This window comes from Eucyclogobius newberryi, unplaced genomic scaffold, assembly GCF_026437365.1.
Source record: "Eucyclogobius newberryi isolate DKJ021-1_F unplaced genomic scaffold, fEucNew1.0.hap1 SCAF_17, whole genome shotgun sequence".
Classification (NCBI taxonomy): Eukaryota; Metazoa; Chordata; class Actinopteri; order Gobiiformes; family Gobiidae; genus Eucyclogobius; species Eucyclogobius newberryi.
In genome coordinates, this window is record NW_027315801.1 from 18,055,569 (window position 1) to 18,077,869 (window position 22,301).

General features: G+C 41.4%; 1 protein-coding gene across 1 annotated transcript; it reads left to right on the plus strand.

Annotated features, from left to right (window-relative positions):
- Positions 1-1,463: 1,463 nt before the first annotated feature.
- On the plus strand, positions 1,464-20,727 carry LOC140363019 (serine/threonine-protein kinase 35-like). The gene is made up of 3 exons (XM_072449328.1): positions 1,464-2,192; positions 5,825-6,554; positions 17,142-20,727. The coding sequence occupies exons 1-2, from the start codon at positions 1,640-1,642 to the stop codon at positions 6,541-6,543; spliced, it is 1,272 nt and encodes a 423-aa protein (XP_072305429.1). The 5' UTR covers positions 1,464-1,639; the 3' UTR covers positions 6,544-6,554; positions 17,142-20,727.
- The last annotated feature ends 1,574 nt before the right edge of the window (positions 20,728-22,301 follow it).

Below are 22,301 nucleotides of genomic sequence, written 5' to 3' on the forward strand. Positions count from 1 at the left end.
GACTTGTGCGTCTCCATGGCCTGTGCGTCTCCATGGCCTGTGCGTCTTCATGGCCTATGCGTCTCCATGATCTGTGCGTCTCCATGACCTGTCGGTCTCCGTCTCCATGGACTGTACATCTCCAGGACTCAGGAACGAGCAGGTTAGATCATCTAACTCTTTTCACCCCGGGACATGGACCATTTGAGCCACTCCTCTCCGGAATAAGACTACAGTCCATTCATACCAGAACTTCTTGCCACAAGAGCAGATTCTTCCCTCCGTCATTGGCCTTAGTAACAGAGTTAGGGGTAATGCATTAGCTGGTAACACGTTAGAATACTCAAATTACTTTTTTAAGTATTCTTGTACTCCCCAAGTTACTTATTCGAATCAGTAACATGTTAGTTTTGGTTATGTCATCATCTCTTTGCCAGTCTCATCTCCTCACCGCAATCCCAGAGCAAACACTTCGGCGTGTTGTGAGTATGCGCACTGTGCCACTAGTGACGGGGAGTCAAACGAGAAATAAGTTTTGAAAAACGTCTTCGTTATAACCACTATTTTGTATCTGAGGAGTAAATTTAGATTAAGTGATGTGGTGAGTTGTATTTATTTTACTACTTATCTTACTTGTATTAGTTTATTTTAACTACAGGCCTAAAACAAGCATGTTCTGTAGTTGTACATTGGTTTTCTTGCTACTCTACTCATTTGTTTTAGCCATGTTTTTCATGCTTATTGTATGGGATTGTATAGTGGTAATCTGTCATCATAAAAGATAAAATAAAGCTCAGTCAAATGCATTTACTCAACACAAAGAGATTGTCGGCGAACAATATATGTTATAAAATAATGTTGATTATTGGTAATGCAAGAGTACATTAGCACAGTAACGTAATGTAGCGAGTTACATTTCAAAGTAACACTACCCATTACTGTTTATGAACACACCTGTCACTTTAACAACTCACTTCAAATCATCTGTTTGCATTGCTAGTTTTGCACTGTTGTTCATAAGTATATTTTTTCTATAGTATTCATTGTTTGATGCTGCACTATATCACCTAGTTTGTTCACAGACAATGGCAATAGAACATTTTCCGATTTCGGAATGAAATAATGTTATTATTTTGTCCTCTGCGCGCATGTCCTCTGTGCGCATGCGTGCGAAGGAGCCGGTAGAGTGTAGTTCTCGCGGTGGCCCAAGGGGGGCTTCTTCCTCCCATGCCTCGATACACGTGCCTTATAGCCCTTCTCGTGTTTGCCCATGCTCCCTGGGTACTGGACACGCGCACCGTGCTGTATGTGGGTATTTACCCAGCACATGTCCCTCATAGTCCAACACATGAAGCTACATAGAAATATCTATAACTCCTGTGCACATTTACACCAAATGTCATTGTTGACTTTGTGTTTTTGTCCTTTCTAAAGGCTTCCACCCTGCACCAATCCGCGCGCAGGGCTCAGCCGGGTCCCGCCCCCTGTTCTCAAAGCTGGAACATTTTGTTTATGAAGCCAAAGTACCGTCCCGAGGCTGTTCCACTGTGTCTGTTTCATATTCCCGAGCAAAAGCATTCGGAATCACGAAAAAGGACGCAAGAACGGCATAGTTTTGAGTTTCGAGCTGAGTAATGAAAGCTAAACAAGAGCTGCCTTCATGCTCACTTTCAACAAAAAAGGAGTTATGGATCTATGCGACGGCAAGAGGAGGCGAAAGGTAAGCGGTGCGGTGCGGGGCGGCAGGCGAGCTGGGGCCGACAGAATGAAGCGGGACGCACGGAAAGTCCTCCGCTCCCTCACGGTGGTGGACAACAACCTTTTTAAGCCCGCGGAGGAAGGCTACGACGACGAGGACGACGACTGCTTTTCTATTGGTTTTGTCAACAATGAGCGGCTGGAGCCGCCGCTGCCCAGCCCGCGGTACAGCCTGCTGCGGGAAGTGGGTCGGGGCAGCTACGGGGTCGTGTACGAGGCCATAGCACGTAAAACGGGCTCCAGAGTAGCCGTGAAGAGACTCCAGTGTGACGCTCCAGAGAACGTGGAGCTGGCCCTGGCCGAGTTCTGGGCCCTGACTAGTCTGGAAAACCGACACCAGAACGTGGTCCAGCTGGAGGAGTGCGTCCTGCAGAGGAACGGCCTGGCGCAGAAGATGAGCCACGGCAACAAGCGGTCTAGACAATACCTGCGCCTCGTGGAGACCTCGCTCAAAGGTGCGCACTCGGGACACTGCATGTCATGTTAGGCCCAGCTGCTTGTGCAATGCTAGGACTTTTGGGGCTGCACATTATTGAGAAAATATCTTGGCCAGTTGTGATTTATTTTTAAATACTCGAATAGTGTTCAGAGTTCAAACTTTCAAAAAGACTGAAATAGGCAAATGAACTGACAAGCTGCTAAAAGAATCCCATCTATTTCACAACATGTGCAGATTTAAACTAGAGTTAACAGTATTGATGCTTGGTTTGTTTACTATCTGTTAGTTTGCAGAGGAAGTTATGGCACTTCAAATATTGCAGGCTTGATTTGCTCATTTCAATTTCAAGTTCGATTCGATTGCAATCAGTGTTGCGACCTAAATTTCTTTTCAGTGAAGGATACTCACTGTGTAAACTTGAATTAGGACACATCGTTATGAAACCAGGTTTGTCCAGGAGTCTCATGCGCTCAATTACAAACATAAATTACTTTTCTAATTGTTTATGTCACATCTTATTATTATCATTACCGGAGGATTTTACCTGCTTTGTTATGACAGTGGGAATATTGAGCGCAGCAGCTGGGGGTTGGGTGAATGGAGCAGAGTTGGCTGCAGTGACGCCATCAGTCTATACGTCCCCTATAGTGTGCACCGGGAACACCGTGTACTCTCTGGTGTTCAGTCCAATCCTCGTGTTCATTCTCATGTGTCCGCGGTTCAAGTAATAAAACATTTGACACAGATTACACCGTTTTAGTGGAAAACAGACAGACTTTTTGTGATAACTTTCAATTTTAGGCTGATTTAATTTTTTGTTATGACTCGGCTGTAGTTTAACCTTTTCTACTGTTGTTGTTTCTCCAAGTTAAAAAGCAGTACAAGGCAAAATTGGATATTTCAGTCTATTCTGTGTTACTTGTAATCATTCTCCAATCCTGTTAAACCTCTAGATTGACAAACATGGAGCAGTATTGTCTTGCCCCTCTAAATAGTGTGCCTGTTATATAAGTGTCACCATTCAGCCTGGATATGAATGCAGTATTAATGTTGCCTCTTGTGTAAGGGATGTGAGTTTCTTGGGAACAGCAGGCTGCTTTTTTGAAAGAGATGACCAAACCAAAAATCCCTATATTAATTTATGTTCGATATCAGGTCCACATATTTGCTATGTTCATATTGTACCTTAAATGTCACAAAACAAACTGGTAATTGTGATAGAAAGAGAATATACTATTCCATGATGTTCTGTACTAGATCAATGTTATTTTCACTTATAACAAAGGACAATTCTATAGTGGTTTGAACACTAAATTATTCATAACATAAATATGTTTCTAAGGTAATTAGAAGAAAATCTAGATGTGTATGATTTCACCGTATTTTGACAGAGAAGACTTTGAACATTGTGGCAGTTTTATTTCATGTAGATTAGCCCAATAAAACAGCAATATGATCCATAAACCCAAACAAAACATCTGCATTTTGATAGCAAAGCATTACCATTGAATTCTGACCTGTCCTTCAGCTCAATTTATGAATTTTATGAATTATGAATTTGAAGCAGAATGGATAACAAGAATGAATCAAGAACCCAACAGTTTGAGCTGAAACCATTCCTGATGATTCCTTGTTGGCTTGATTCCAGTTTCAACCAGGTGTGGATTTTTGCGTGATTCAAACTGGTTAGTTAGATTTGGTTTGCATGCTTAGATTACATAATTGGTAACATCAGATTGAGAGATGATGTGAAGTCTCTGAGGACAGAAATTAGACATTGCAGGTGAGATCATGGGTTCGATTCCCGGACCAGACCAACATCACATGATCTCTCTGGGTGGAGTCTGCATGTCCTCCCCGTGTTACTGTGGGTTCTCTCCTGGTTCTCCGGCTTCCTCTCACCGTCCAAAAACATGCATTTGTTAGGCAAAATTGGTGACTCTAAATTGGCCCTTGAGAGTGAATGGTTGTCTGTTATGTCTGTGTGTTGGCCCTGCGACGAGTTGGCCACTGTCCAGGGTATACCCCGCCTAAGGCCCGAAGTCACTGGGATAGGCTCCAGTCACCCGCAACCCCGAAAGGGAACAAGCGGTAGAAAATGGATGGATGTGCCTTAAAGGAGGTAATACAATGACAGAAGCAGAAGCATCAGGTCATTCAGTTTCCCCTGGGACTTTTGCTTACATGCAGTATGGTCTGATGTAGTATGGTCTGATGTATGTCATCAGAATTAGGGGTGGTCGATATTGACAAAAAATAATATCAGTATTTTTGTGGTAGTATCCTAATGGGTATACATGATGACATCACAACATTGTAAAATCCCTGTTTCAGCTGAGCTGAGACAGCTCATAATTCTCAGGTAGAATTCAGATTGTAGATTTGTTGACCTGGTTTATGGTTCATATCTCTGTAATCTATCCACATGAAACAAAAACTGGTTGTGGTTGTCAGTTGAATGGATTAGATTAATTTCCAGTTTGTGGAGCCAGTCCAGAACAAATAATGATAAGTTTTCATATTTTTTTCACACACAATCTCCCATAGAGTTCCATAGGTCCCACCAGTAGGACAGTTTAACTGGCCATTCGCGCCGCATAATCCACTTAAGCTCAAAATTCGACGACTATTATTGCCTTTGCATACTATTTCTTTCTCTGGAAAGTGAATTAAAAAAAAAAAAAACTCACTTCTTAATATGTCTGTAATGTTGCATACATTACAACTGTAATTAACACAAAGTTTAGGAATTAAACAAAAGAGGGTTTCTATCCCAAGACACTTTGAACCAAATATATGTAATTTCCTGCATTTTGGAAGGTAAATGAACTCTGATACTTTGTAGGGGAAATATGGTTATCACTTAACTCCTCATTAAACCTATGAAGTTTTCATTTGAGAATCACAAAAGACTGGGATCACCACACTGTTTTTTGTTGTTGCGTGTTGTGTAGTTTTATCATATCAAGCCAATGAACTAAGATACAGTACCCTTTAACTTCTACCCTTTACTTTAGCCTTTACTACTGTTTGAACTCTATAATATTACTACTTAATAGAAAAACAGACAAGTCTAACCTTTTTTTTGTATTTGCCTGAATAGGCCTAATAAATTTAAATACAGTATACCTGCACACTGCTTACCTCCTGGAAATTCAGAATCTTAAAAGAAAGCTGTTACCCACTTATTTTCAGTAAAATCTAACATTCTGGGATGAATCAGGGTCAGTTTGAACTCACAAACACACAAATAAAAATGACCCTAGAATTCAAACAAAACTTTGAGAAAGGAATATTCTGACAAATGCTCAATTTAACGTCTGTCAGTCCATACCTCCCAACAACACCTTTAGTCCTTCATAGATTCACCAAAGAAAATCCAGGCGGGGTTTGAAATACAATTTTCCTTTGGACAGATGTTGAGTAAATCAGACATCAGAGGCAAAAGCTACAGTCTCAGCCTCTCAAAATTGGGACTAAACATGGAACTAAACATGGACCAAAACCTGACTAGTACAGAATCAAACAATAAAGTAAATCAAATGTCTTATCTGGGTAGTATTCTATGACAACCCTTTGTGATATTATACTTATTATTCCCAAATCTTTTTTTCTCCTCATGTTTGCATCCTGGGTCCTGTGTCCCAGGTGAGCGGATCCTGGGCTGCCCGGCTGAGCCTTGCTACCTGTGGTTTGTGATGGAATTCTGTGAAGGCGGCGACTTGAACCAGTACATTCTCTCCCGTCGGCCAGACCCCCACACCAACCGCAGCTTCATGAGGCAGTTGACTAGTGCCGTTGCTTTCTTGCACAAGAACAACATTGTGCACCGCGACCTCAAACCCGACAACATCCTCATCTCACAGAAAACTGGCACTCCAGTCCTCAAGGTGGCAGACTTTGGCTTGAGCAAAGTTTGCGCCGCACTTAACTGTAAAAACGAGGATTTCTGTGGGGCCAGAGCTAAAGATCAGAATAACATCAACAAATTCTGGCTGTCTTCTGCATGTGGCTCGGACTTTTATATGGCACCGGAGGTGTGGGAGGGACATTATACGGCTAAAGCAGATATATTTGCTCTTGGCATAATTATTTGGGCCATGTTGGAGCGCATCACCTTCATCGACGCAGAGTCCAAGCGCGAGCTCCTGGGCACCTACATCCGCCAGGGATCGGAGATTGTGCCTGTGGGAGAGGCTCTGCTGGAGAACCCTAAAATGGTCCTACACATTCCCCAGAAAGCCCGTAGCTCCATGTCCGAGGGCGTCAAGAAGCTGCTGCTCGACATGCTGGCTGTCAACCCCCAGGACCGGCCCGATGCTTTCCAGCTGGAGGTGCGCATGGACCAGGTCACATGTGCCGCCTGAGAGTTCAGCAGGTAAGAATTTCAGGGTGCAAGTATAATAAGTAATGAAACAAACTGCATCATGGGTTGAGCAATTCAGTGTATGATTACTGGCTAAGGCATTATCCATATTGCATGAAAACAAATATCTTACAGAGAGAAAATGTTACAATGTACTAGGGCTGGGTATTGCCATGACCCTCGCGATACGATACGTATCCCGATACAGGGACAACTTGTGGTTCAATGGCCCTACTTCTTGAGCCTTTTTCTCACTTAGTATATGTCATATCGCTCCCTGTCCATTGCGTACTGGCACTTTTCCTCAGCACTAACTTGTACAATTGTTCCCTGCGCTCCTTTATGCAAATAGGACTCAGCTGGTCCCTGGCTCCTATTTACTCTGGTGTTGCCCCGTCACAGTCACAGTGAAGGAAAGGATTAACCTCAGGAACGAGTATAGGCACTGGGTTGACGTCAGCATCTAATGCAGCCTCTTCTGCTCTGGGTGTGCACAGGAGCCAGGTGAGAACTGGCTGTTGCTGCCCAGGGCTTGGGAGGTGCTCTGGATTAGAGTTCAGCCAGTGCCCAGGGCTAGATCTGAGGCGTAGAACACAATAATGCGAGGTTATTCACAGCAGTACACTTACATTGAATACACAAGTACATCCATTATTATACTGTTTATTAGTTTATGAGTGAAGCCTTTTTGGGAATTGATTTGTCATTATACACTGAAGTAAATTATGTCGATCAGATTTAAGGTTCGTCTTAGCGCACTGCAACTGTACACCCTGCTGTTATGAAATATCTCAACCTGCATGTTTTTGGGGTCAGCACTCAGTTGAAACCTACACTTTCTCGCGGGCAGCCTTTGCGCCTGACAATAAGATTTGTACTGTGCGCTTCTGAATCAGAAGCTTATTTTCAGGTGTGTACCAGGCCTCATGCGGACCTTCCCTGTCACTCCCATTTCCCTCTCTGCAGTTGCCTCATTCATCTGCTGAATGCTTAATGTTGTTAATTAGAGCGTAAACGCCTCAGAAGGCCCTAGCCCTCACCTCTGCCCCTGCGTTACTACCACTCCAGCCCTCACAGCCTCACCCAGCCCAACCAGCTCTCACCCGCCCTCACACAGCCCTCAGGCAGCTTTCACCCAGCCCTATATCCCAGCCTGATGGCTCTGCACTGGGGTAGGAGGAGTAACCCAGCTGGTCATGTAACTCCTCGTGGCCCCTGCTGTGGGGGATTAGTGCATGTGAACATGCACAGCTTTCTGTGTCTGTAAGTGGTTAACCGTTGACAGCGCAGGCTTGATACTCACAGCTTTACAGAGCAGTTTAGATCATGCAGTGCAAGCCTGTCAGCCTGCATCTATCAGTTGTCAGAGCTGAGGCGTTCAGAACACAGCAGGCTCTGGTGAAGTTGTTTAGGAGTAGGCACTGTGTCAAGTTCTTGTTGAAGAATGTCCACTTGTTCCTCTGACTTTTTCTGTCACTCCGGCTCAGACCTGACTGTTCCATCTTTGCAGTCCGAAAGAAAATTCTGTTCTCTGTCCCCCGCTTCCTGTGCTGTGGATATAAAGTCAAACTTTAAAGATCTCATATCATGCTATTTATCCTGTTTCGTTATCTACCCTAAGAGCATATTTGATAATAATAAGTGTTGTGCAACACCCATAACATAATAGTTATGAAATATCACCCATATCTTGGACCCCGCTCACAAACCCGGAAATCCAGACAGGTTGGTTTGAGATTCGCCCCCACCCTCACTAAGAGCGATCTGCCTCTCTCGCCCACCCCGTGACGTAGTGTTAGCTTGAGCGTGCGCCCCCACTCACCCCGTGACATAGCCTAGCGTGGAGATGGTGGCGGTGTAAACCAATAATATAATAGATCCATAGTGTAAACAGAGGCCGAGGCGTGCGCCGCTACACAGCGCATGACACAGCGGCACATGTCAGCGGCAGCAGCGTTGGAACTAAAGAAGTAGCGTTTGAAGCAGTTATTTAGGCACAGTTAGCCTAAATAGGCTTGAGCGCGGGGGCGTGTTACAGGAACAGAGTGCTTCCTGGAGGATGGGCTGAAACAGAGAAGCCTGCTACGGCACTCACCTAGGGTGAGTAGGCCCCGTTCGTCTGCTCATCCAAGGAGAAGGATAGAGACTGTTCTCTAGCTAAAGACTGCAATCAATAAAAAAAAACACTTTGGGCACATACAGTATATGAGGCACCAATAGCCCCTGTAAGAAGGTCAAAAGCTCTGAAAGTCGATTTTGCATGAGTTGGGACCTTTTAAGAGCTAAGTAATCAAGTACTTCATAATAAAGTTGTAAGCAAGAGTAGTCAAAACCTAATCATATGTGCCTCTCTTGCGGATGTCATCCATCTACTGAGTCAGCCATTTTTAGAACGGATCTGAATCCTAAATCTTGAAAAGAATTGAAATGGCATACAATATTCACAATTTCAGAAGAAAACCGCATTCAATTCTCAAATATGATTTTAATATAGATTCATGAAAATTTTGTTAACAAAAACATTCTTCATATTCATGCAAAATTAAGTAGAACATAATTTAGATTCATAATAAGATTTGATTCCAATGAGGACACTGGGAATAACCTTTACATGATTTTACATAAAATTAACATTAAAACAACACTCTGATGTGAAATCAGAGGCATTTCATTTTACATTATTGTAACTAGGGCTTATCGTGACACAGCATTTTTTATTATGGCAAAAGTCAGATTTTTAGTTTTTACAGAATTTTTACTTCACCACAAATTCGACTTTTGTGACTCAAATACAATTTATCAGGCTAAAACAATTTATCTTATTTAAAGCAAACCGACTAACTGACATTTCTATCTTGTTATTAGTTTTTTTTTTTTTATTTGCCTCCAGTTTTCAAATTTTGAACAATTTGATGACCGCAGTTATTTTTATTCATCCAAATATCCATAGGGCATCAGCCATCTACATTATGGCTTTCAAAGTATGGCTTTGTTTTGTTTTGGCGAATGGGACTCCCTCCCTCCCTTCTATCCCTCTCTCTTCCCCCCGCCTCTCTCCATACCTCTCATTAGCTCTCGCTCTCTCTCTCTATAGCCTGTATGTGAGCTGCTCTGTTCATGTTGGAACATTGTGTACCGCTGCTGTCCACGCAACCACGTGCCGCCTGTGTCCAAAACCAGGATGCGCTTAAGCCCCGGCCTCAATCGCCATCTCTTTAGGAACTATCTCACTCAGAGAACTAGCACTTAAAACTGTCCAGATGTTAAGGGAACAAGTCTTTCTGTGATTTTAGATTGCTTCATTTGAAAGAAGGCTCAAGCTGTAGAAAATGTGTTTTAGTCAAATGTTTTAGATTAGATTTGCTATTTTTAGGGCCTGGATTCAGTTCACTGTGCAGATTTGACACACACCAGAAGTATTAACATTTGAGAGAAGACTGATCTCCGAATCGCTAAATGAATCCACAAACCCTGTGCTTTTCAGAACGTGTTTTTAGAGGTTAGATGCTTTTACACAAAATAAGGCCTCATGGAGATACGTATACATATGACATGTATATTTATTAACTAACAATTGAGTTGCTAATTTCTCCCATTTAAATTGCGAGCTTGTTTGTAGTACACTGTGTTCTGAGCAAGTTAGTGGACCAGCTGCTGCCAGACCACACCTTTTTAAGAGTTTACGGTGTTTTGGCTCTTATGCAACAAGTGTAATGGCCTTCAGAGAGGGCCCCGGGGCTCAGAGCTCTCGGCGGAGGCACAGACAAAAAGGAACAGGAAAGGCCCTGGAACTGGGAGCAGAGGCGGAGGAGTAGAACCTCCTTTCGGAACTCTGCAGAGGCCCTGTGCTGGTGCCAGTATCTAAACGCTTTAAGTCCATTGCGCTAACTAATGCTCCAAGTGTAGCTGGTCCCCAGGATCTATTTAAATTTTCAATTCGACAGTGAGAACAGATTAAACAATGTTCATAGGGACTTGGCAATGTCCCAGTGTCCTGTGATTCAAGTATTCAAGTAGTCAAAGTAAGAAAGAAAAACTTTATTTATAGACAGTGGCGGCTGGTCCATTAAGGGCGGTGGATTTATATCAAATGAACAAGCGGTAGAAAATGGATGGATGGTATTCAATATTTTTTTTTGTCTAAAAACAATATAATTTGTTCAGAATTGTTATATCATTATTAGTTTAAATATGTAAAATAATAAAAATAAAAAAAATACATTGGATACTGCGTGAAGCAGCCTGCGTCTCTTTTCAACGTACGTGGGAAAATTTGAGCCTGGTAGCAAAGAAATGGGAGTCTTTAGCCAATCAAAACCCAAGAAAAAATATTCCGTCGCTATGAAAAAAGCCATCGTAAAACTTTCTCAAATTGGCGATTTGCTTCATTGCCCATTTAAGTGCAATGTTTACGCCGTGGAGCGACCCTGTTTGCACGCACCCCACCCATGATCACGGCGGTGTCAGTGAAAGTGACGAAAGTATTCAAAGGTATCCAAAACAATTCAGGATGAGCTCCTTGACTGTTTGCTAGCTGTGAATAAAAACTATATTCATAAGTGAAAGCGGCTGATTTTGTCTCAGTCCAAGCCGATCCAGGCCAAGTTTTCTAATAACTTTGGTTATTAGAAAACCCATGAGAAGAATGCTATAAATAACATGTCTTTAAGAATAACATTTTACATTGACTGTATAGATACATATTTTAAATGCACATTTACAACTGAATTAATTAAGTACGGGTAAAACACTTTATTTCCACTTTTAGTAATGGTAATACCATGACTTAGAGGCAGATACCATTTGTGAGAAAATTAACTTGACATAAAATTACCTTTTACACTTAAAATATCAGATTGTAAAGAGAAATGCAAAAATCTCAGTGATACTGTACCTTATAGTGCATAGAAGCAATTACTACTAAGAGAAAATAAAAAACACCAACAATTGCTGGTGTTTCATAAAACAGCTTCTAAGTGGCATTAGTTAACCTGAACTACATATGTATAACATTTTACATTTTTATATTGAATCATCACAGCCAAAATTGCTATATGGAAAATTCCCTTTTAGACATTACATTTTTTTTTTTTTTTTTAAAGCACAGCAACGTCAAATAGCCCCCCCTATGTTTTGCATCACCAGCCGCCACTGTTTATAGAGCACCTTTGACAGATAGAAATTACAAGGTGCTTTAAAGAGAGCAATAAAAACAACAAGAAAAAGTGCAGTAAAGAATAAAGACATCGGTCAACTAAAAGCTTGTCAGAGGAACAGTGTATTTAGCTACTTTTTATAAGAATTCACTGAGTCTGCCATTTGCAAGGCCATGCGCAGGGCATTCTATAATATGGGGATTTAAAGTAGGTCTTTGGGACCATCAAAAGGCCCTGAACCGGAGGACCGGAGGGCCCAGCTAGTACAGGTGCAGCCAGTAAATGATGTGCTGAGGAGCTTGTCTGTTTAGAGCTATGTGTTAAAACCATGACTTTGAAATCAATACGAAATTGAATAAGAACCTAAAGATAAAATTGGAGTGATGTATGTTTGTTTGTTTGTTGGTTTGTTTGCTCCCGCATTTTGTACTAATTGCAGATGTTTCAGTGAGGATTTGTTTCAACAAGTAAATAGTATTCTATCAAATTTACCTACGTTTAGTAATGTTCCATAAAGGTTACAAATGGTTTTTGACCACATGGCTGCAGTGACTGAGTTTAAAAAAAGACTCTCAGACACTTGATTGTACACAAAGGCCCAGAGAGCCAAGGTGATCCTTAATGACTGGAATTCTCTCATCTGCTACCAACTAACTATGTTTCTTCAAAATAACAATTCAATTATAAGTCATCACTATAAATGTGGTATGATACATGTTTAAAGCCATTTTCAATTTGACCAATAGGAAATATGTCCATCAGAAAAAAAGAGGTGACCCCAGAATTGACCCTTGCGGAACACAGAAGGACAAGGGTGACATTTCAGACATGATGTTGTTGATAGAAACAGTAAACTTTCAATCTCAAATAAAAAGAAAACCAATCTAGATCTGTTCCAGTGCTGCAAGATTGAAGTATTCAGAATCAGAATCAGAAAGGGATTTATTGCCATTATTAATGAACAGAATTTCTAAAAAAAAGAAATAAACTGCAACATACAACAATGAATAATACAAGTAGCAAAATGTAACAATCGGGGCATGCATAAAGTTTAGACTTTACAAATAGTGCAATTGCAGTGCAAATAATGATTATGGGTTAAATAATTGTTAAAGTGTTCCTGAGTACAGCAGAGGGAAAAAAACTGTTCTTGTGGGAGTTTCTGGTCCGGATGGACCGTAGCCTCCTGCCTGAGGGGAGTGGCTCAAATAGTCTGTGTCCAGGGTGAGAAGGGCACATACACTACATGCACTGCACTACATTTGTAAATTCAACTGAAAATTGACTCTACATATTTTTAGTTCCCATGTTAGTGAATTATGTTCATTGACAATGGCAATAAACCTCTTCTGATTCTGATTCTTAAAGTTTGTTTTACCCTTAAGATTTGGCGTTAGCATTAGCTCCATTGGTTTGACCTGTCCCCTTTCGACATGGCCTTTGCTGTCCATGGAGGCTACACGGAGGAGCAGATACAGTTGGGGCAGGCCGGATGTTGGGGGGGGGGAATGTTCCCATAGTCCCACTTTGCGCACTGGTCTAACACTGTCAAAACAACCATGGGGCTTTTGTTATCTACAAACACAACAGTCTGGTGTGAGCAGAGTACAATCTGTAGGCTCCCATGGCATGGGGCTTTGAAACAGGTTAGATTCGATTATGTCATGATTTCAGAGGGAGGGCAGGGGTTTATATTCATGGATAGCTGTTAAATGCAACATTTACTGGACTTTCCCTATTCAAAAGCAAGGATATGTAGTTAAATTGTTAATGGCTATGGCAACAGTCCTAATTTCTGATCATTCTGAAACCCATGGATAACTCTGTAGGAGAGTCACTGTGTGTGAAAGAAATATCCAACCTTATTTTTATTTGTTTGGGATTGGCTCCACAAACATATTTGTCATATTGCCGTAATGTCATTGCTAAAAGTCAAATTTCAATTGTATTTGTGAATACGCGCAGTGTGTAGGGCATCAAGTGCTCCGAGGGGCACCAGCCTGACCAGGCAGTTTGAATTGAATGACAAAATAGGCTATTTGTGCAGCAGCTGCACTGTTCCTTTTTACAATTAAACATGGAGCATATATAGTAGGCCTTATCTGGCTGTAGTTGTTTATCATTTATGGCCAAAAAAACCCCGACCAACCTAAATTTCAAAATAAAAAAAACCCGACCGTAAACATTTTATTGCATATTTACTGGCTGCATGTTTCGAGAATGTCAAATTGTGAGAGAATCCAAAAGCTACGGGAAAAAGTCCTCTGTGGGGATCGTAAGTAGGGCTGCAGCTATCGATTATTTTAGTAATCGATTAATCTATCGTTTTTTTCTTCGATGAATCGGTTAATTTTTTTGTACAATCCGTAAACCATTTAAAAGCATATTAAATCATTTTTTAAATAAACGTTATAGTTCATTGTAATTGCGACAAGTTGGCCACTGTCCAGGATGTACCTCGCCTAAGGCCCGAAGTCACTGGGATAGGCTCCAGTCACCCGCGACCCCGAAAGGGAACAAGCGGTAGAAAATGGATGGATGGATGGGTTCATTGTAATAAACAAATAACAAATTGAGTTTCTTCCTAAAAAAAAAGACATTTTATTCTTGGTTTGTCCCCAAAACAGCAACATTTCACTTCACCAGTCCAAGTGTTCTGTTTAAACATAAAGAATATATGAAGAAAATATATAAAGGGCTATTTAACTTGTCACCAGACTGTTTGTAACAGTTACAGTATGAATTCCTTTGCGTTTCTGTCACATAACTTAAAATAAGACATTAGTTTGTAAAACATTGTGTGTGGGACAGTGATGCTGCTGTTTGGAGCGGTGGCTCTACATTTTGCATTTTGTCACTTTACGGCGTTGGCTCCGTGTCATCGCAGACTTTCTGTTTCACATCAGATTAATATAACAAGGTCGTGGTCCTCCCACCGCAGAGGAGCTTGTGGCATGTTTGAAACGTACGAGTGTGACTGGGAAGCAGAGTGTGGAGCGCGGGGTCCGCGGTGGCGCGGTGAGGACGCGGTTGTTGGGGCGGGCGGCGTGCGGAACTAGTGGTGGTTGCTCGCGGCACCGAGCTCTTTTACACAACAAAACTCTTTCTGGTCCCATCTATAATAGATCCATGAGTCGCACTCGTGAGTTTAAAACACGCTGCTCTCTCTGTTGTGCTTCAGCTGCTTCAGGAAGAAGCTCCGTGGGAAACAAAAGCGCCACAAGTTGTTCCGTGCGCTCCGCGCGCCACAGATTCACGTGTTTTAATAAAATATGTAAATTAAACGAAGCATCGAATCAATTAAATAATAATCAAAGCTTTTTTGTAATCAAAGCTTTTTTGTAATCGAATTATTTGATTAAGTCGAATAATTGTTGCAGCCCTAATCGTAAGATATGAAAATCGCTACACTTTTGATAGGTTTCGTTCTACCTATGGGCGCATCCATGTTTTCGCGAAAACCTGGCTGTTGGCGGTGCGGTGTGTCCGTCCCGCCGTCTCCCGCGCTCTCCCCGCTGTCCTTTGCGTTCCGTGCTCCTCTCCGTGCCCATGTTTCAGTGTCAATACAGCGCTCAATCTGCTGCGTAATTGCTACAGCAGTTTGAAACTGTCTCCGCTAGAAAACTTTCACCACGAGCTGACCCTTCTCACATGCGAACGGTGAGAAGGTCTGGATCCGCGCCTGAGTATAGATGTAAAGAACTATTTTATTCAATATCTGCATACCAATAAGGCCACTTCAATGCGAGGCGCTCACTTCTGAGAAAAGAAAACTGTCTGCAAAACCTGTGCGAGGATTAAAAAATATTTCAAAAAATATATAAAAATCCGACCTACCTACCTGATTTTTTTTTTTTTTTTTTCAATGTTACCGGGTTAAACAGCTCTACTGTACAAGCCACACTGTAAACATACTCTAAACTGGGAGTGGTTTAAACTCCACGTGCTTATTCTACGGACTCGTATTCAATTACAAACTATGAAAAAGAATGAACAAAACAAGACATGCGATGCGTTGAGCTGGCGTGGTGAACTGCGGGGCTGACACCGTGGCATGCACAAAGCCAAAGTGTTCAACTTCTTTGAAATGTCTGAATCATACATTTTTCATAAATTCAACATAAAGCATCAGTAGTTTGCAGCCTGTAGTGGTTTCAAGCGTTTTACAAGCGTGTTTTCGAGCAGAGAAGAGAATGGCTTCAGGTGACACTGGAGTAGGGGCAGAGCAAAGAAATGTTGGGACTGTGGGGGATGGGATGTAATCTAAATGCACCTGACCAGAATACAATAAATTATATGATCTCCAGACCCGCTTAGAATTGTGATTCAAACAATATATACAATTAAATAGCCTAAATATTTAAATAATATCAATAATACATTTTCAATACATATTCTTCCCAATACTGCTGGCTGACTTATTCACAGTGGGAAGTAACTAGTAAACATTTTAGTTAAGTAGGAACTAAGGTATGGGGTCTGAAAAGTACAATTGGATTACACAGTTGCACCCACTTTTACATGACACATGCACCATGACATCAGCAGCCCTTCCCGCACCCTCCACATCGCATGCTAGTTTGACCCACTTCTGTCTGCAGCCTGGTGAGGTTATGCAATGCTGGCCTAGCACGTTAGTATGTGCGATAACATGACAGCAGTAGAACAGCTATTATTAGCAACACATGGGCTCTGCTGCTAGAAACTGCTACTGCAAGCCCTGAATTCCTCCCCAAAAATATTTAAAAAATTTGACTGATCCAAGTGGCAGAAGAAGGTGATATCCGAAATGTGTCCTGATACCTTCTGCCACACAACAGGGTAGCATGTTATGTAAACAGCGTTTATCCTATATTCTATTCGGGATTTTCACAAGGATGAAAAGTTAAGGCCCTTGCTGTGATTAATATATCAACTCGTTTGAATGGTCAACAAAATTTTGAGCAGCTTAAGATCTTGAGATGGTTCTCGGGTGCTGCATCCTTAGCTTAAAGAATCAGAACTAAAAAAAGACAGTTTTATTGCTTGTCAACAAACGTCTCATACTAGGAACTTGCTTCAGCATTAATATGCAACATACAAAAATGAAGAATAGCAAGATTTGTCAAATGAAGAGGCATGCATCAAATTAAAATGTCCTAATAAAATAAAAAATAGACTTTAACAGTTTAAATTGACAGAAATAGTGCAGAAAGGGAAAAACTGATAAAAGAGCAGGATCTTATTCCCTTCACATCTCAAAGGCGTGATGGCGTTAAGCGCCAAAAGATATGTCTCCACTGAAACTAAATCGAAATTTGAACAGTCGCAATTTTTTTTGTAAAACTGTAATTATTTAAACTTTTAAGCTGAGGTGGGCTCTCAGACCTTTTTTTCTTCCTTTTATTGCATACTTTTGTTGACCTCTGAAATCTTATATCCCTTTGTTTTTGTGTCTCCATAGTTATGTTTACTCCTGGCCTCCAGCTGAAGTGGACCGGACAGCTGACTGGACAGTAGACCCAGTAGACCATGTGGTGAAGACCAGTTCAGGTTCTTGACGTTCTCCTTAAGGCGTTCTCTTCTTCCAGCTGGACTTTCCATTATATAGTCAAAGGGACTGCACCAGCCCTGTCTCTTAGTGCCTTCTTCACTGCTCCCTAAAGTGCGATTGGCAGTGGTGACCAGTAACTGACCAGGGACTCCTCCAATGTACCCTGTTCTAAGTGTTAAATATGTGTAGTCCGACACTTGATTCTGTGCAATAATGAATGATTCTAAATTGGATACACATAGCGGCTAAAGGCAGTCCAACTGAACCAAAGTTATCAAAGTTCATCCTGAATCCAAAGAAACTATTGACAAATCAGTTGTGCAGAGGTTGTTCTGTGCAGTTAGAGGTGGGCGATAGTATCACGACAATTTGGCTATTATCTGTTTACCCCTAATATAAGATTTCAAACTCAGTTTCAATACTAAAGAAAAGGACTAAGACAATAATGTCTTAAAACACCCTTATTTGGGTCATTATCTCCACACCATAATATTTTTTCCTATAGTAATTCTGATATAGATCAAGACCATTCTAAAACTATTCAAGGAATATGATTTATTTATAGCCTACTTGTTCAAATGAGTAATTAGTTTTGATACTAGTTTTAGTGTCAGTAATTAGTATATGCGTATCTATTTATTTCCTCACTTTATTTTGAATATATGCAATATTAGAATATTGAGTGCAACATTTACATAAATTGCAAATAAAACGGTTTAAAATTTAAGAAACAAACAAAAGTGTAAAGTGATATTTCTGCACCTGTGGTTAATTTTACAGTCCAATCACTTTTTGGGTGTGTATTACTTGAATATTTTTATTTGGCACATTAGTGAACATTTCTGTCCAACAACAATATCCGCCATAGAACTCTGACTTGAATTCTAGAATGTAGAGACCATTCTCGGTGACATCACATTATTTTTGTACTGGGAGGCAAAAAGCTATCGAGGACACGATTTTAGCCCTATTTCCCTCTAATTTGTAGTCATTTAGTCAGTCCCAGTCCTCTCTATTTGAAAAAAGTACAGCTTCAGTCTCGCACTGTTACTAGACCTGCATCTGAATTGCAAAGTTTGCACCGCAGAAAGAGATGACTAGATCCCAGAAGCAGTGTAATAAAGCATGTAATAAAGATGATTTGGGCCATGATCTGGTACAGCAGACTGTTTACTGACACTTCTGCAAACACGTAGCTCAGCGGCCAATGAAAATTAACCGAGGAAATGTGTTAAACAGCGTCTGAGCTAAGCTTGTTAGAAGAGAGGGATGCACAAAAAATACACATAGTGATATTTCTGCCTAAACACCTAATGTATAATGCGACAAATGCAGACACAAACTACTTTCCCGCTTACAACCAAAGCTAAAGCGCATCACACATAAATGATGCACTCACTGTGTAAATCATCACAGCTAGCCTAGCGCCGCAACTCTGTTTGGGTCAGCAATAATTTACATGTCACTGTTTAACCAATGAAAAGTCAGGAAACACAGAGCCTTGTATATCCACCGAGCGGACACTGTTGTAGCTGTACACTCTATCCTTTTTGCCACCCGCAAATATGACTTGCGTGCATGTCATGGAATCAGTGACGAAGGTTGAGAATGGTCTAATAGATGTAATCATGAGATCTACCTTTGAAATTACTTTTTTTGTGTGTGTGTCAATGTCGCCCACCCCTACATGCAGAACAAATAATACAATCAATGGTCTGTATATTAGCCTTATGTTGGTCCATAATAACAGGGATTGCTGTTGTAAAGATTGTAATTGTCCTTTGTGGCTTTGAGGTTCTCACTGACACATTGATTTTGTTAAGGGATATTTGACATTGTTTAGTCTTAGTTTTTATACAAACTCTTCAGTATTCAAGACTTTGGGGGATCTTACGGGAAAGCGTTGACATCCGGAAGTTCTATCCCACAGTGTCGGGATGCCCCAGTTTGGGCCTCCTCAGAAGGGCCACGGCTGGTGGGCCTTGCTTCAGTGAACTCAGGACAATAGCCTCCTCCGCACACTGCCCTTCTCACCGCACTGCAAAATGTTGATACCTTCATGCAGTAGAATATTACTCTTGTTTTCAATTCAAATCTAAAAGTGTAGATTTTAACGACAGGACTAACAAAATATTTGACTGGTTATTGATTAGATTGAAAAATAAACTGGAGTTTGAAATGGTAAGGTAATCGCTCTATAATCGATACTGTTTTCAATACCACAATGATTTTGAAATGTAAAAAATAAACACTTACAAAAAACACAAACAATAGAATGTTAGTAAATAGCCGTGTGGTTTTATACTACTGGTGCGTTCACACTTGCACATATACCACATGCAAATTGGGATCAAACTGGGACTAAATTTGGTACTAATGCTGGACTAAAACGGGACGAAACGAAGTTTACATCTGGACTGGGCTCAAACCAGGACCCAACACTACTTTAATCAATCAGAACTCATGTAATTTTACCTAATGTCGCTATTCCTTTTTTGCAGTGTGCTTGTTTTCCAGAGTGGCACAGCTCAGTACGGCATGGTCTGGCCCATCCCCAGGCCCACAGGCTAAAGCTAATTATAGCTCTTTAGCTGATGAAAGGAAGGTCTGACCCTCTAACTGAACTTATTGCCAACTCTTTCTTGCACTTCCTTGTACTACGTCGGACCTATGCCGAGCCATGCCGTGTTCTGGTGAAGGGCTGTGTCTGGGTGTCGCTACCTCACTCCCCCTACTGTCTGACCACTCCATAGTAGACTAGGCTGAACATCAACTTCACATGTCATTACACCAGAATGCTCCTGTACACAGACCCATACAGTTTACATGCTCTCATTCTTCTATTCCAATCCTTTTCACTCAGTGGGGCCAAAGATTGTACTTCAATATTGATGAGCATTGGCACAATGTAGTGTTTCAAAAAGTACCCTGTGTGAAAAAGTATTTTCTCAAAACGTTAACGGCTCACGTAAGAGACCGTTACACTACAATATGTTCCTCAACTAAGAACTACTCCTAGATTCACAGCTTTTGCTGTAAAAGGTTACTCCAGTAAATATACTTGAGTATATGCAAGCGAGTACGGCCCACCTCTTATCTATACTTTGAGATCCAAACTCCCAGGCCTCTTAATCCTAATCCTAACTGCATACATTTAGGAAAATTGAATTCAGACCTCACTGTTGTCATTCCACCAGCACTACAGTTACTGGCGACCTCCAGAGCGGCTCCTTGTCAGCCCAGAGTCCCAGTGTGACCACAAAGCACCACAACTGGTACAGACTCCGCCTTCACAGCCACAACCCCCTGCTCTCACCCCCTCTGTATGCAGATACACATGCAGTTTTTTATTAGTTTTTGTACAGAATTGGTTGATTTGTACAGAATTGTATGTTTCACCATGTGAATGGTTTTTGTTATGAGCCAATAGACGTTTGACATGTCAATCTTGTAAATATGTTTTGACCTTTCTTGAAATAAATAAAACAAACAAGAATATGCTGTCTTTATGGAATATGTTACACAGTCTGTTAAGTGTTTATGTACTTATAAACCATGTTGGATAGCGTTACTTTTAAAAGTACTGCGCTACTGTGTTATAAAAGTAACGTGTCAGAGTTTATATTAAAATAATAATTATATATTATAAATATTAATTTATATAATTGTATAACCTTTCCCTTTGCGGTTGTTCATTCACGCACAGCCTTAATTGGGTTGGAAATTTCTCCTCCGAACACAAGACTGCCATTACTGTTTAATAACACTACTGATGCAAATGCAAAAACGAAACCCAACACAGGAGGGCGAGCCTGACTGCTCGGGTTTACTACTGTGGAGACCAAGAGATAGGATTACAACGTAGACCACTCATTTCCCTACTAACCTCCAATGTATTACCACAGTAATAAATGATGTGCAACGCCTCCTGATTATAGGTCCAAGAAACCCAACTAAAATTTAGCCCACTGTAATTGAGGCACCAAGATAAAAGTACTTTAGGACTGGAAACAGGAAATATTAAAAGTACATTCTTTATTTTAACAGGTGTTAAATTAGAAACATTTTAATCATAAATATTCTAAAACCTAACCATAAACAATGCACTCTCATTCACACAAACCCTGGTCCTTACTTGAATTTTTTTAGAAACTAGCAATTGAGGCCCAGATAAAGGACAGTACAATAGAACACCACTTTGATGCACGCTAGCGGTACAGAGTACAGCCTGACTAGTCCACAGGGTGCAGTGAAAACGCGCCTCGAGGGCCTTAAACTGCACAAACAGCGCGGAGGAGAGGCTTAATGGACGATTTTTTCACCGATTTGAGAACTCAAGCGGAAGTGCGCATGCGCACTTATCCCTGTGCGGAAGCAGAGAAATGCCTCGCGGCTACACGTGCGTTTGTTTATTAGCACGACGGATCGCATCGCATTTCTCGTCTCCGTAGATTTACGTCTCTTCTGAGCACGAACTGTCTTTCTCTGTCTTCATTTTGTCCTGTACACTGAGGGAACTATATTATGATAGATCCATGCGCTTGGACACAGGGAAACGTGCTGCTCTCCTGGGGACGAGCCGATAGGTACATCCTATGATTGATACGTGGCAGGACTAATCGGCCGTCCACGCTACGAGGAAATGAGACTTAAGATTAGGCGCCAAAAAATCGTCCATTACGCCTTTTAAAAAGGGGATGCTTGAGCCAATCCTGTAGCACTCTAGAGGCAAGACACAGCGCAGTAGGTAGTCCAAAACGGCCAGTGCGCGCCGGCGGCAACCCAGATTGTGTGTGACCACTGATCAAAGCGCAGACAGCGCAGCATATAGTCAGCGAGCCTTAGGCCATTTGTGGTGTTTGAAACGGTTAGATAGACACATTTTTGAACTGATGGCTCTTGTGGGCCAACGTTAGCGGTGAAAGCAAAGAGTAAGGCGCAGGTGAGGAGACGTCCCTAAATTACCTTTGCAACAACGTGATTGGCCAGCCGGCGGGTGTGCGTGCCAGTAACATAATCATTAAAATATCAAATAAACAAGCAAATGTGTGGAACATGTTCTCAACCACT